Source organism: Triticum aestivum, chromosome 4A (assembly GCF_018294505.1).
Source record: "Triticum aestivum cultivar Chinese Spring chromosome 4A, IWGSC CS RefSeq v2.1, whole genome shotgun sequence".
Lineage (NCBI taxonomy): Eukaryota > Viridiplantae > Streptophyta > Magnoliopsida > Poales > Poaceae > Triticum > Triticum aestivum.
This window is the reverse complement of record NC_057803.1, coordinates 626,583,679-626,600,094: the sequence shown is the minus strand read 5'-3', so window position 1 is coordinate 626,600,094 and position 16,416 is coordinate 626,583,679. Positions and strand designations below refer to the sequence as shown.

At 45.2% G+C, this 16,416-nt stretch overlaps 1 protein-coding gene and 1 pseudogene across 1 annotated transcript; both read left to right on the top strand.

The window, feature by feature from the left end:
- Nucleotides 1–2,268: 2,268 nt before the first annotated feature.
- Nucleotides 2,269–11,141, top strand: LOC123082730 (uncharacterized). Its single transcript, XM_044504995.1, has 3 exons — nt 2,269–3,643; nt 10,094–10,193; nt 10,816–11,141. Exon 1 carries the CDS (start codon nt 2,563–2,565, stop codon nt 3,592–3,594), a length of 1,032 nt encoding a protein of 343 aa, XP_044360930.1. The 5' UTR covers nt 2,269–2,562; the 3' UTR covers nt 3,595–3,643; nt 10,094–10,193; nt 10,816–11,141.
- Nucleotides 4,841–4,979, top strand: LOC123088944 (uncharacterized; annotated as a pseudogene).
- Nucleotides 11,142–16,416: the final 5,275 nt, after the last annotated feature.

Sequence of the window (16,416 nt, the reverse complement as noted above, 5' to 3'; positions counted from 1 at the left end):
GCGCGCGGGGGGTGGGGGGTGGGGGTCACCAACGCCAGAGCCAGAGCACGCGGGAGCCACGTTTAGGGCCTAGACAGAATACACACTGCTGCTTCTTCCATTTCTGATACTGCATAGGGGGAACTCAATGTTCAGCTGCCACATTACTTGCAAAATACTTGAGAGCAAAATGAGTATATATGATTCATGTGCATAGTGAGAGACGGCACCTGCGGTCCATGTCTGCGTGGTTTGTGACATCGCTGAAGTTGCTGTTCACGCAGCCACGTACGGCGGCGGGGCTGGTCCAGGGAGGACGACGATCGTAAGGTTCGACTCTGGAATTCCTAATGCGTTGATGTGATGCCATGACATTATGGAACTTGATATATCTTCCATTCCAGGCTAAATGGTGACGCAACTTCTCCAGCTCCTTTGATTGTCTTTTATACGTTTCAGTCGGATTTAGAGTATGGGTCATCTTCAAGGTGCTGGCTGGCATTGTTACAGTAGTTCAGTGGCTGAACCGGACCTACCACTGACTGGCAATTTCGTTTTGGAAAAGCATTTCCATCTACTATTGGATAGCTATGTCAGTAGAGAAACATCAATGGGTTAAGTGAGGATATCTTTCCCGCCAATCCTGTGCGCCAATCCGCATAGTCGTAAATGAGCTTGAGCAGTGAAAAAGAAGTTTTCTAAATGTGAAAAATAATCAGGAAAAAATAGACATGTAAAATGTTTAGGTAGCATGCATGGGCTTGCATTTTTTTATACAAAAAAAAGATCATTATTGCGACCATGTATCTAAAGTTTTAATGTTTGAAAATTTAGGGAAGTATTGAGTTTTTTTATCGATGGAGAAAACCTATGAATACCCATATAAATGATTCAAGAAAATACATGTGTAATTTTTACATTTTTGGAAGTTTTTAAATTTTATTTTTAGTTTAAATTTGTCCCGGGAACCAATCCACTCTGCTATCTCTAGTGACATGGTAATTCTTGCATTTTTTTTATTAAGAAGAGCACCATCACGACCTATGTAGAAGTCAAGTTTTAATGTTTGAAAATTTAGGGAAGTATTTAGTTTTTTTGGAGAAACAAATCTATGAATACCCATATAAATGATTCAACAAAATACATTTGCAATTTTTTATGAAGTTTTTAATATTTATTTTGAAGTTAAAGTTTGTCCCGAGAACCTTTCCTCTTTGCTTGGTCTAGTCACATGTTAATTCTTCCATTTTGTTTTCATTACACAAAGCACCATTGCAACCTATATATGTAGAACTCAAGTTTTAATGGCTAAGATTTTAGAAAGTATTCTGTTTGCTTTTAGGGAGATTTTTATACGAATATGTAGTGTCCATAAATGATTGAAACGATTACATCTGTAAACTTTTACATTTAGTATTTATAAGTTATTGTAGTATTTACTTGAAGTTACTATTTTCCTTGAGAACCTTTCCTCCACTCTGGTGACATGGTAGTTTCTTAATGCATTCCAATTACAGTAAGAATGTGCACTAGCGTTGGAGTAAAAATGCAAGCGGTGAGGCTATTTCTGTGAAGTGGAAGATCAAAACATTCTCTCCAACAATTGTAAGGTTAAAGAGGAGCCTGAAATATCAGACGGTCCACATTGAATGTTGTATATGTAATTGGCGTTTTCTTATGCTGACCTTAATTATGATATATGAGTTGAGTTTTTTCTTGCACTTAGCCATGAGTGTCTCGAAGGTATATGGGTTTGTATAGTGTGTAGTATTTATGCAATGTGTTTGAGCCTGAGGTCCTAGGACAGTATGATTAACCAGTTGTTACCCTCAAGGTTTTTGACATTTTGCAAGCTATATGTCATATTAGTAGATTTGTATTTAAAAACAGTTTTTTATTATACATATTGTGTTACATAATTCATATTTTGTTTATCTTCCTACCTATGTTGAGAGAGGATTAATGAAGGTTGCTGAGGAAAGGATGACACCACTCACATCTGCCACCAACTTTAGAGTCAATTTCATATTAAATCATTGACCAATGGGAGGATGCTTTGAGATTAGTCAATGTGTTCTCAATGTGATGGTGCTTTGGAAGTGTTTTTTAGGTTTTCTTTTTGACGAAGGGTGGAAGGGGGTCTAACTTATTAAGGGAAACGCTTGTGCCTGGCCGACCGGCTGATCTTCACCCGGTCACGCGCGAGCCACGTGATCGAGGCGCATCATACATCTTGCGCACCTCCCTGCCCCCACCGTATCTTGTTTCTTCCTCTACCTTCTTCCTCCAGATCCCCTTCTCTCTTTCTCTCTCAACCGCATCCAGGCACGGTGGTGGCCACGCTCCTCGCCTTCCTCCTCCAGATCCTGCCGCCGGCTAGCTCCTATCCCGCGTAGGTCCCTATCTCCAACCTCAGCGCCCACGCGCACTTCTTCCGCTGCCCCTGGCCACAGATTCCTTCCGCCCCGGCGAGCCGGAGTTGGAAGTCACATAGTACTCGCCCTAACTTAAACCAGGGCCCAGTTATTTTGTTCGTTCTCTCAAAGCCCAAAGCCGACACACACCCACTTTCCCCCGAACCCCATGGAGGCACGGACAAGCTCGCCGGCGGCCGCCGCCGCGCCGCTTCCCCCAGGACGATCTCCTTCGGGAGATATTCCTGCGCCTCCCGCCGGAGCCGATCCACCTCTTCCGCGCCTCTTTCGTCTGCAAGCACTGGCGCGGCCTCGTCCACGACGCCCGCTTCCTCCACCGCTTCCGCAATTTGCATGGCGGCACGCCTCCCGTGCTCGGCTTCTTCAACCAGAAAGGGCCCTCGTCCCCACCTTCGGCAACTTCGCGCTCTCCACCGCCACAATGTCCCCAGATGACTGGTGGGCCCTCGACTGCCGCCACGGCCGCGCCCTCGTTGAGAGCTGCCGCACTGGGACGCTGCTTGTTTGGGACCTCGTGACCGGCGACAAGCAGTACCTGCCGCTCCCCGCGCATGACTGTTCTGGGTACAATGGCGCGGTTCTGTGTGCGGCTGGCCACACCGACCACCGCGACTGCCATTTGTGCCTGTTTCTCGTGGCGTTCGTGTTCAGTGACGACAGAGATTTCATCACCTCCGCATGCGTCTTCTCGTCCGAGACCGGTGCCTGGGGTGAGATCACTTTGATTGTTATACCAGATGCATTAGTTCTGCCAAAGACGACAGCTCTGATTGGAAACACAATCTACTTCCTGTTGGATAACAATAGCATCATTGAGTTCGTTTTGGATAAGCATAGCTTGGATTTAGTTGAGGAGGTTCCATATACCTACGATCAGACTATCATCATGCCGACAAAGGATGGATGCCTCGGTTTAGCTGGAGTGGAACGATTCAATTTCAATTTTAATCTGTGGTCAGAGGTGGCGAGCATTGACGGGGTGGTGACATGGACACATCTAAGGGTCATTGAACTCGAAAAAATTCTTGCGCCTGAAGCAGTGTCAGCGTGTATGGTTGGAGCTATTGGAGCGCATGCAGTTGGTTGTGCGGTAGATGCGGATGTGATCTTCATCGACGTGTATCCTAGGATCTATATGATCCATCTCAAGTCCATGAAGATCGAGGAGGTGTCTAAGTAACGGATCGGCAGACAATATGTTTTTCCTTACACAAGTTTCTACGCTCCAGGTACCGCCAATATTTACAGTGTTGCAGAGTTCACTTTAATCTTTCAACTATATGCGCCTTGAACATGCTTTACAATATATGAGTCAGCCGTAGTTCATTTACAAATGACAAGTTTTCATGGAGCTTCTTTTGAAAGAACTGCTAACTAAATGATGAGCAATTAATACTCTGGATTCTCCTCCTGCTGCGGCTCGTTCTAGTTGGATTTGCACCAAGTTACTAACTAGTCATTCACGCAACTACGCGAGAGCGAAAAATAACCCTTTCACAACTAGAAGATGTATAGGAGGAAGTCCTGGCATTGTTACTTGCATGTGTTTCACATATTTGCTCTTCATCCAGAGTTCCAGACTCACATCCTGCAATTTGCTTATAGCATAATTCATAATCAATTATTTGATGTTAAGTTTGTTAAACATATAAGGTTCAGGTTCAGCGCATATAGTGCAACGTTGTAACGTGGCAGATCTCTTGGAGATATTCTAGTAGTTTGTTGGCCTAGATAACTAGCTTAACCGCGGCTAACTCTATCTCTCTCTTTCTTCTTCTCCAAGATGTATTCTATCTCCTGTATGCGCTACAGGGATCTGCGCCCCTGCCTATAAACACGAACCACGTCACCTCGTACCGAGGCAAGACGTTTATCGCATCTTTACATGGTAACCAGAGCCTCCTTCTTCCATAACATCTAGCATCCATTAAACCCTAGCTCCAACCATGTCGTCTTCCGCCGTCGCTCCTGTATCCACCATCCATGGTCAGGTAACAGATAAGCTCACCAGGACGAACTATGTCCTCTGGCGTGCTCAGATCACGCCCCAGCTCATCGACGCTGGCCTGTTTGGCTACGTCGACGGATCCATCAAGGAACCGGAGAAGTTCCTCGTCACCAAGGATAAAGATGGCAAGGAGGAAGCCGTCCCGAACCCTCTACACCAAGTCTGGGTAATGGAAGATCAGTAGGTACTTGGCCATCTGTTGATCAATCTCTCTCGAGAAGTTCTTATCCAGGTGACTTCGATCCGCAAGGCCCATGAGCTCTGGACTGCTGTGGCGAGCATGTTCTCGTCCCAGCCCCGATCTCGCATCAACAACATCAGGATCGCCCTCCCCAACGTGCAGAAGGGCACACAAACGGTGGGCGCCTACTTCGCCCATATCCGCTCCCTCGCCGACGAACTGGCGGCCGCTGGCAAGCCGCTGGATGACGATGAAGTCATCTCCTACATCCTGGCAGGGCTGGATATGGAGTACCAGCCGCTGGTGTCGTCACTCGATGCCCGCAAAGAACCGGTCACGATCGATGATCTGTTCGCTCAAGTAAGCAACTTCCACCAGTGCATTGCTATGTTTCATGGTGCTGGCAACAATGCCGGGTTCAAGAGCTCCGCTAACGCTGCCGTTCGTGGTGGTCATGGTGGCTCACGCGGCTACCGTGGCCCTCCGTGCAACAAGGGAAAGAACAGAGGCGGCGGCAGCGGCAACTCCAACAACAACGCCTCTCATGGGTGGCCCTCCTACACCAACAACAAGGGTCGTCACAACAACTCCAGGAGCCGCCCCGACGCTGTCAAGTGTCAAATATGCGGCTAGACCGGTCACTCAGCAAGGGATTGCTGGTACCGGTTTGAGGAGGATGAAGGAGAATCCTCGCAAGATGAGAAGGTCGCTGGTGCTGCAGAAGCCTCATACGGGGTTGATACAAACTGGTATGTTGATAGTGGCGCTACAAATCACATCACTGGTGAACTTGAAAAGGTGACTATCCGGGAGAAGTACCGCGGCCAAGACCAGATACATACAGCAAGTGGATCAGGTATGAGGATTAAACATGTTGGTCATTTAGTTTTCCAAACCCCTCACCGAAAGATTCATCTAAGAAAAATTCTTCATGTCCCTAGTGCATCTAAAAATCTACTCTTCGCTCATCGCATTGCCATTGACAATCATGTCTTTCTCGAGTTTCACCCCTTTTTCTTTTTGATCAAGGATCAGGCAACGAGGAAGGTGCTCTACCGAGGTAGATGTGTTCGCAGGCTTTACCCATTGATTCCGGAGTTTAGAAGAATAAATAAGCAAGCTTATGGTGTCACCAAAATCTCCTCGACAAGGTGGCATGATAGACTAGGGCATGCATCATTTTCTTTAGTTGAACGATTGCTTAGGAAGAATAAGCTCCCATATGTTGGAGAGCGTGATGTTGAAACAATTTGTTATTCTTGTCAAAAGGCTAAAAGCCATCAATTACCTTATCCAGTTTCCACGAGTATTTCTACCAAACCGTTGCAACTTATCTTTTCTGATGTTTGGGGTCCTGCTCCAAGTTCTGTTGGTAGGCATACTTACTATGTTAGCTTCATTGATGACTAAAGCAAGTATTCTTGGATCTATTTACTTAAAAAAAGATCCAAGGTTTTTCAAGTGTTTCAAAACTTCCAAGCTCACGTTGAACGAAAGTTTAATAGAAAAATCATTGCTGTTCTATCCGATGGGGAGGGGAATACGAAAAATTAAACTCGTTTTTCCAAACTCTTGGCATCTCTCACCAAGTTTCTCGTCCTCATGCTCATCAGCAGAATGGATCTGCCGAAAGAAAACATAGGCACATTGTTTAGGTTGGTCTAGCTCTCTTGGCCGGCGCATCCATGCCCCTCAAATTTTGGGACGAGGCTTTTCTTGCCGCTGTTCACATCATCAACATGCTTCCTAGTCGTGTCATTAATCATGAAACTCTGGTAGAAAGGCTCCTTCACATCAAACCCGATTATACATCACTTCGTGTCTTTGGGTGTGCGTGTTGGCCAAACCTTAGACCCTGCAACAATCGTAAACTTATGTTTCGCTCGAAACAGTGTGTCTTCTTGGGATATAGCCCTCAATATAAAGGATTTAAGTGCATTGATGTCTCCACTGGACGAGTCTATATCTCTAGAGATGTCGTGTTTGACGAGACAAAATTTCCCTTTGCTGATCTACATCCAAACGCCGGTGCTCTTCTTCGCCAAGAAATTCTCCTTTTGCCATCACATCTAGTAGGTGCCTCTAGGGAAGATAACTGTAATGATCACATGCCAACTAATCCTCATAACAGTTTGCTTAAGCTATGTGATGATGCAGGACAAAATAGTGAAGCCAATGGTGGTCATGGTGAAGAAAATGGTGAAGAAACAGCTCCAAACGAGCCATATTTCATGTGCAGGCCCTTGGGGAACATATCTTCCTCGGGATCCGGGCCGCACCAGTCCTACAGGCGATCTCCTTTGGGATTGACGTCCTCTGCACCTACGCCTGACAACGACACGCCCGACAGCGCTCGGGTCACCCGCCCTGACTCGGCAGCGCGCCACGCCTCCGACCAATCAGCGGGCGCTGATGGCCCGTGCCAATCTCCGGGCCCCAAGCGGCAGCTGACGAGCCGCTTCCCCGATCCGCCCACGTGCTACGCGCGGTGCCCACGTCAGCCGACCGGCTCGGGGTCCCGTGCGGTGGACCATCCGATCCACCCGACAGGCGCTGGATCTCGCATGGATCCCGGTGACGCTCCTAGTGAGGGGCGAATCTCTTGCTGCGGGCGGATCTTCTGTGGCAGATGGCGCCCCGTCATCACACGCTGAAGCCGCAGAAAATCCTGCCTCCTCGTCGGACCACAGAGTATCTGCCTCGGGATAACCGGGGGATGCTACTCTGGATTTTTCTGCTGCAGACCCTGGATCTTCTGTGCAGCAAACTGCTGCTGCTTCACCATCCATGCCACACACACTTCTACAAAAAGGGGTATTGCAACCTGTCAATTATAAAAAGGTACTTAAGTTTGGCTTAGCCTGCTCTACAGGTGAACCACAAACACTTGATGAGGCATTAGGTGACACAAAGTGGAAGCAAGCTATGGAAGAAGAGTACAGAGCACTCCAGAAAAATAAGACATGGCACCTAGTTCCTCCACGGCAAGGTAAAAATCTCATTGATTGCAAGTGGGTATTCAGAATAAAAAGGAAGTCTGATGGAACTATTGATCGGTATAAGGCTAGACTTGTTGCCAAACGATTTAAGGAACCGTATGGCATAGACTATGAGGACACCTTTAGTCCCGTTGTAAAAGCTGCCACCCTTCGTCTTGTTTTGTCTATTGCTGTTTCCAGGGGATGGAGTCTCATACAGCTAGATGTTCAGAACGCGTTCCTTCATGGTGTTCTGGAAGAGGAAGTGTATATGAAGCAATCTCCTGGGTTTGAGAACAAAAACACACCTTTCCATGTTTGCAAGTTGGATAAAGCTTTGTATGGCCTTAAACAAGCTCCTAGGGCATGGTACTCCCGTCTCAGTAAAAAATTACAAGCACTTGGTTTTGTTCCTTCCAAGTCTGACACATCACCGTTCATTTACAATAAGTGCAACACATCTATCTTTGTGCTCATCTATGTTGACGATATTATTGTTACAAGCTCATCAGATGAAGAAGTGACAGGACTGTTGAAAGATCTTAGTGCTGAATTTGCACTGAAGGATCTAGGAGACTTGCATTTTTTCCTAGGTATTGAGGTAAGGAAACAAGGAAGTGAACTTCACCTATCTCAGGAAAAATATGCTACTGATCTTGTAAGAAGAGCTGGGCTACAGGGATGCAAGTCATCACCAACACCAATGTCAAGTTCTAAAAAGATTTCGCTTACTGAGGGAAAACTCCTGAATCAGGAAGATAGCACCAAGTACAAAAGCTTAGTTGGTGCACTCCAGTACTTGACACTTACAAGACCAGATATTTCTTTTGCCGTGAACAAAGTTTGTCAGTTTCTTCATGCTCCCACTACAGTTCATTGGACTGCTGCAAAACGGATAGTAAGATATGTCAAAGACACTGTTAATGTTGGTCTTACTTTCTCTAAGTCTACTTCAACTCTTGTCAGTGCATTCTCTGATTCTGACTGGGCAGGAGATATTGATGATAGGCGCTCTACTGGTGGTTTTGCAGTATTCTTTGGACCTAACCTAATATCTTGGTGTGCAAAGAAATAGGCTACAGTCTCAAGATCAAGTACAGAAGCATAATACAAGGTTTTGGCTAATGCAACAACAGAAATTATCTGGGTTCAATCCATGCTCAGAGAACTTGGAATAAAATATACTCAAGCTCCATGTCTTTGGTGTGACAATCTTGGTGCCACCTATTTGTCTGCAAATCCTGTGTTTCATGCAAGAACAAAACATATTGAGATTGACTTCCACTTCGTTCGAGAAAGGGTTGCTAGCAGGAAGCTTGAGATCCGGTTTGTGCATTCTAGAGATCAAGTTGCAGATGGCTTCACCAAGGCATTGCCTACAGGGAGTTTTGAAGAATTCAAACGTAATCTCAACTTAACAAAGTTGTGATTATGGGAGGGTGTTAAACATATAAGGTTCAGGTTCAGCGCATATAGTGCAACGTTGTAACGTGGTAGATCTCTTGGAGATATTCTGGTAGTTTGTTGGCCTAGATAACTAGCTTAACTGCGGCTAACTCTATCTCTCTCTTTCTTCTTCACCAAGATGTATTCTATCTCCTGTATGCGCTACAGGGATCTGCGCCCCTGCCTATAAACATGAACCACGTCCCCTTGTACCGAGGCAAGACGTTTATCGCATCTTTACAAAGTTGGGCTACACATCTAAATCTAAACAATGATCATTGTGTTTATTGCTAGAGTTTGGGCTTGTACATTTAGTCAAGTGGCACCATTAAAAAGTAATTTGCTTACCAGTAAGCATACACTTGAGGAACAATATAGTTGTATCCTGGCACCGGTTTATAATTGTTCTTCCATCTTGTTCTGTTGTGGTATATTGGATAATATAATCTCACTGAATCACGAGAGTTGATAAATTAAGGAACCAAAGTGACCAATAGTCTACATTTTGTTCGTGTTGCATAATAGAACAATAACCAATTAGCGAGTCAATGCTGAACTCTTTTCTCTTTTAGTTTAAGCAACTGGACTGTAATGTCTGGACTCTGGATATTGCCTTGTCAATTGCTCGAGCTTCAAGCTATGTTGGAATTTAGGGTGGTTACTTACTTTCTTATTTCTCTGGTCTGCATTCTTTGTTCTGAACTGCAGAAAATATGTGTTCATTCTGGTATTCTTTCGCTTTCATGTGCATACAAAACATAGATATAAATTATGAATGGGCCCACACCAAAACAAATTCTAAAATGCTTCTTGGTTAAGTAAATCACTAAATACCGTTATCCTTTGTTTAATTTGAGGTAGATTAGATGTCTTGATGAATATTTAATTCTTGATTTCTTGCAGTACATGTCATTTCCTAATTGTTCTTTGACTACTTGTAGCAAAAGCTAGTATTTTCTGCAAGGTGAGATATATAATAAGTGTTTCATTTATGTTTCACCACCTCTTATCAGTTATTTTCTTGTCCATGTTTTTCAATAGTTATTGACTTATATTCTTCTCGTAGTAATTACCATTGGTGGTGCAAATGATCAAGTTGAACTGCTGAACAACAGTTGAGATGATTGTGCTGTTACATCTTCTCATACGCTTTGTTGGTTGAAGAGGTGATACGACATCCTCTGTTACTATTATATATTGTTTCGTTTGCAAGCACTGGATCAATATTCTCTTTAGTGGTAAAAAAAATCCAGTGCTATGCACAATACAGCTGGAACCTTGAATAATGTGCATTATCGCCTACTTTAACCTTGTTCGCTTTTTCTCTTGGAGCTGGGAAACACTCCTCGATCTGCACAGTTTATAGTTCATTATGCTGACATGCTACCACAATGCAGTTTATCATATCAACAACTTTATATCATTTCTTTGATATCCTTTTGTCGTATAGTTGCATCAGTCTTCAGTCATGAGCTGGAGTCTTTGCATTTTAGAGAACACAATGACTGGAAGGTTTCAGTTCAATCTTCAGATATGAACTCATGCTCTCATTGTCACTAATCATCACCTTGAGCCAAAAGTATTTCGGTATTACTAGAAATCTTGCTAGTACAGTCTACTACTTGTTCTCTCTCTGTTGAGATGTGCAAAGAGACGAGAGAACAAGCTTAACTGGTGGAAACTGTTTTGCTAGTGCAGTTTGAACAGATATCGTTTTCTCTATATATTTGCCCCTTGTGATTGTGAGTAGCCAAAGTCGGTTCCGCTGATGAGATTGCTGTTGTGCAGGTTTCGGTCGGGCGGCAAATGTAGCTGTAAATGAAGTACTACTCCTTGAGAAATGTGTCACTCGCTTGCAGAACGTGAGGAATTAATCGCATGATGTTGACCAACTGCAACGGTGGTTGGTAAAATATGTAGATCATCCTGTGAAATATTGTTGATGACAAGAGCCTGTTCGGGTTTGATTGGCCTCTGGTTGTCCATTTGTGGCTTTAATAATGCTCTGTAGCACATTCGTGCTGAACCAATATGTTAGGTTTTTCTTTAGAGATTCCTATGGCTTTGTGAGCTCTATGACTCCCCGCTAAAAATTGTCACAGTTTGTTCTTTCCTTTTTCGGGGTACCATCGCAATGTTGTGTAATGCACAAAGTTGAACTCTGCTAGTGTGATGGCATGGAAATATCCTGCAAATTTGAATTCTAGCTTCAGATGAGTATACATGCTTTTCTTTGGCAAATTGTCTAGAACGTGGAAATCGTGACCGAAGCAACGCAACTTGCTCGGGCCGTCGCGCTGTACCACAGCCCTTTTGTTTATATATGAACTCCGGCTTTTAGCCGGACGTTCAGCGTTTGGGTTCATGTCTAAGACTAAGGTGCCGGCATTTCAGCTTCAGAAATACATATGCAGAGCACGGTATAAATACAAGTACAGCGTGTGTCTGACAACAGTCACATCACAACGGCATGTCCTACATACACACAGATGCACGGTGGAGACGTTGTTGGAGTAGACGAGTGTAGCACGGTTTGGTGGGCGCCCGAGCTCGTGAAGTACTCGCCTCCACGACAGCATGTGCGGCCATGCGATACTCCTTCTTGTGACCGGAGACAAGCGCCACCTGCCATTCCCCCCGGCCTATGAGGCTGACCGGGCAGTGGAACTAATGGCACGATTCTCCGTGGGATCAACTATGGCTATTGCCAGCTTCACCCTTTCCTCATTGCGTTCGTATTCAGTAACCAGTTAAATTTCATCACGTCCGCCTGCGTGTACTCGTCCCAGACCGGCGTCTAGAATGAGAGCAGACTATCATCACGAAAATAGAAGATGGACTTCTTGGTTTCTCCTGACTTACGAATTCAAGCACTATTTGTGGTCAAGGGTAGCTAGCACTGATGGGTGTTAGAAATAGTTTAAACCTGCTATTGTAATCTCATCTGTATCTATCTCTACTTCCTCTTTCTCTTCGTATTCTTCCTAGTCTCCTGTATGACAGTTGTATCCTAGCGATCGACTGCTTCTTGTACCTCACGGCATAGTATGCCCAGATCAATAAATACCCACGCGGCTCTCCTCCCGGAGAGTAGGAACGCTTCAATCTTACATGGTATACAGAGCCTATTCTCTTCCCGTCTAGCTACCAGAAGCCAATCCCCATCGCCATGTCTTCCAGCTCGGCACCGGTCGTCCTCAACCTCGGACCTCCACCAGCCGAAAAGCTTTGCAAGGGGAACTACCTCTTGTGGAAGGCCCAGGTCATGCCCGGCCAGCGAGGAGCGCAGGTCACGGGGCTTCTGGATGGAACCGACGCGGCGCCCCCGACCACGGTGGAGCAGCGGAAGTCGGACAAGACCATGGAAGTGGTACCCAATCCACTTTATGTGCCATGGCTATCAAAGGACCAACAGGTACTCAACTACCTGATGAACTCCCTCTCCAAAGAAGTCCTCGCGCAGTTCATTGGTAAGGAAAATACCTATGATTTGTGGACCGGCATCACCACCCTGTTTGCATCGCAGTCCCAATCCCCGCATCACCAACTTGAGGATCGCCATCACCACGACAAAGAAGGGCAGCATGTCTAGCACGGCGTACATCTCCAAGATGAAGAGTCTCGGGGATGAACTCGCGGCGGCAGGATGCCCGGTCTCCGATCCCGAGATGGTGGACTACGTGCTCGCCAGATTGAATCGCGACTATGATCCGGTGGTGGCGGCCATTGGTGTTGTCAAGACCTCCATCAACGCTGACGAGCTCTTTGCTCAGATCGCCGCCTTCGACCAGCGCATGGAGATGCTGGGCGTTGGAGAAGAAGGAGGCTTCAACACTTCAGCGAACCTGGCATACAGAGGCCGCGACCAGTACAGGTCCAGGGCGCGCGCACGTGGGACCAGGGGGCGCGGTCGAGGGAGGCGCTCTCCCTCTGCTCCAAGTAGTAGCAACAGGGGCGCTCGAGGTGGCCGTCCCGAACAACAGAATCAGCAACGTCAACGGCACCGGGATTATTCCGAGTGCCAGATCTGTCTCAAGCATCATCGAGGAGGCGCTCGTGCATGCTGGGATCGTTATGAGAAGGACGAGGAGTACGAGGAGAAGGAGGCAAACGTTGTCACCGACTCCTACGACATCGACACAAATTGGTATGCGGATACTGGTGCTACCAACCACATCACGTGGGAGCTCGATAAGCTGACCATCAGTAACAAGTACCGTGGACATGACCAAGTGCACACTGCAAGTGGTTCTGGTATGGACATTACTCATGTTGGTAGTTCAATTGTCAAAACCCCCTTAAAAACTTTCAATCTAAACAGAATTCTATATGTGCCCGAAACATCAAAAAATCTTCTTTCTGTTCATAGATTTACCCTTGATAATCGTGTTCTCATTGAATTCTATCCTTACTTCTTTTTGGTTAAGGACTTGGACACGAGGAGGGTTCTTCTTAGAGGCAAGTGCGTGGGAGGTCTCTACCCAATCATATCGTCGTCATCATCATCAAATAAACATGCTTTAGTTGCTGTCAAGCCTTCTTCATCAAAGTGGCACAGTAGATTAGGTCATCCTTCATCAGTTATTGTTAAGCTCGTTCTTAGTAAGAATAAAATTCCCCACTCTCATGAGTCTAGCGTTGAGTCAGTTTGTGATCCATGTCAACAAGCTAAAAGTCATTAGTTGCCATACCCTATTTCTGTCAGCAGTTCCACTGCATCCTTACAACTTGTATTTTCAGATGTTTGGGGGCCAGCTCCTACCTCTGTTGGTAGACATTCCTATTATGTAAGCTTCATTGATAATTATAGCAAATTTACTGGGATCTATCTTCTTAAGAAACGATCTGAAGTGTTTCAAGTTTTCAAGAATTTTCAGAATCTTGTTGAATGAAAACTAAACACTAAGATCATTGCCATGCAAACCGACTGGGGAGGTGAATATAAGAAGCTTAATCTCTTTTTTCAGCAACTTGGTATCTCTCATCATGTTTCGTGTCCCCATGCACATCAACAGAATGGTTCTGCCGAGAGAAAACATCGTCATGTTGTTGAGGTAGGGTTAGCCCTGCTAGCAAATGCATCCATGGCATTGAAGTTTTGGGATGAAGCTTTTTTGACTGCCACATATCTCATAAATTTGCTTCCTAGCAAAGTCATCAAATTCGAAACTCCCATCACACGTCTTTTTGGTACTACTCCTGATTATAAATCTCTCCGTGTGTTTGGTTGTGCTTGCTGGCCCAACCTTCGTCCATACAATACACGAAAACTTGCGTTTCGTTCCAAGAAGTGTGTATTCCTTGGATATAGTTCCATTCATAAAGGTGTTAAATGCTTAGATGTTTCCACTGGCAGGGTGTATATTTCTCAAGATGTTGTGTTGGATGAATCCATATATCCTTTTGAGTCTCTTCATCCCAACGCCGGAGCACTTCTTAGGAAAGAAATTCTCGTCCTTCCGTCCAGTCTCCAAAACCTTGATCAAGGGGGCGATGATTGTACTAACCCAACTGATGATCCTACTAGTACTTATCATGTGCAGGGTCATGCAGCAAACAGTGCAACAAACGGTGTGGAAAATGATCAAATTTTTGAAGAAAATGGTGCTATATTTCATGTGGCGGATGAAGACGCAGCCGGCGCAGAAGACAAGGAAGATCTGGCGTCACCTGGAACTCCTGTGCTCCAGGATTTCTTGGATCGCGTGCGCATCAGATCTTCCCACGATCGCGTGCCTGGCAGAGGCGTTCCATGCCATCCATCGGCCGCCACGTCACCGCATGCCACCCCGTGTCCCACATGCGGGCCTGTGACCGTGACCGAGCCGCCAGAAAGTGCGTCGCCAGGCGCGTCTGGTGCAGGATCTGAGCTGCATGCCCATTTGCGGGGGCCCTTCACGGGATCTTCTACGGATATTGGAGCGGGTGCAGCCTCTCCTTCCGCCACACAGCAGACCACACGATCTGTTGCGCAAAGCAGCTCTAGATTCTCTTCAGGATCCTTTGCGGCTGATTCATCTACACCACCTCTTGTACAGCAACCAGTTTCACGTGTTATGACTCGACTACAAAAAGGTATAAAAAACCCAAAGATTAGAACTGATGGCACTATACGATATGGCATGTTGTGTGTTGCAGGAGAACCAACAAAATTAGAGGATGCACTGAAAGATTTAAAGTGGAAAAATGCATTGGATGAAGAATACATGGCACTGATGAGAAACAAGACATGACATCTTGTACCGGAGCCAAGAGGTAAAAATATTATTGACTGTAAGTGGGTCTACAGAATCAAAAAGAAGTCAGATGGCTCAATTGACAGGTACAAAGCACGGTTAATTGCAAAAGGCTTCAAACAACGTTATGGTTTAGATTAGGAATATACTTCCAGTCCTGTTGTTAAAGCTGCAACCATTAGGCTTGTACTATCTATTGTTGTGTCTAGGGGATGGAGCTTGAGACCACTAGATGTTCAGAATGCGTTTTTACACGGTGTTCTGGAAGAGGAGGTTTACATGAGACAACCACCTAGGTATGCAGGAAAGAAGGCACCTCATTATGTGTGTAAACTTGATAAGGCACTTTATGGTTTGAAACAAGCACCAAGAGCATCGTACTCAAGGTTAAGCTCTCAATTAAGGCGCCTTGGTTTTACTGCATCTAAAGCTGACACATCGCTCTTTATTTATAACAAGGCAAACACAATTATTTTTGTGCTGATATATGTTGATGATATTATAGTTGCAAGCTCTTCACAAAGTTCTACTAATGCTCTCTTGCATGATTTGAGTTCAGAATTTGTTTTGAAAGATCTTGGTGATCTACACTTCTTCCTAGGCATTGAAGTAAAAAGGATTCAAGATGGCATAGTACTTAATCAAGAGAAATATGCTACTGAACTATTGGTACGTATGGGGATGAAGGACTGTAAGCCTTCTCCCACACCATTGTCTTCTTTAGAAAAACTTTCAGCCTTTGATGGAGAGTCACTTAAGGAAGAAGAAAGCACAAAGTATAGAAGTGACGTGGGAGCCTTGCAGTACTTAACGTTGACAATACCAAATATATCCTTTGATGTCCACAAGGTTTGTCAGTATCTTCATGCACCTACCACTATACATTGGACAGCTGTTAAAAGAATTATACGATATATAAAACACACTGTGAGCTTGGGCCTTCAGTTCAGACGTTCTAGTTCCACCCTTGTTAGTGCTTTCTATGATGCTGACTGGGCAGGATGTAGTGATGACAGAAAGTCAACTGGAGGATTTGCAGTATTCTTTGCCTCTAATCTTATTTCTTGGAGTGCTAGAGAACAAGCTACAGTGTCAAGGTCGAGTACTGAGGCTGAATATAAGTCATTGGCAAATGCTACTGCTGAGATCATTT

Excerpts from the sequence above, each read along its gene's own strand:
- LOC123082730 (XM_044504995.1), top strand. The coding sequence starts at position 2,563 with ATGGAGGCACGGACAAGCTCGCCGGCGGCCGCCGCCGCGCCGCTTCCC.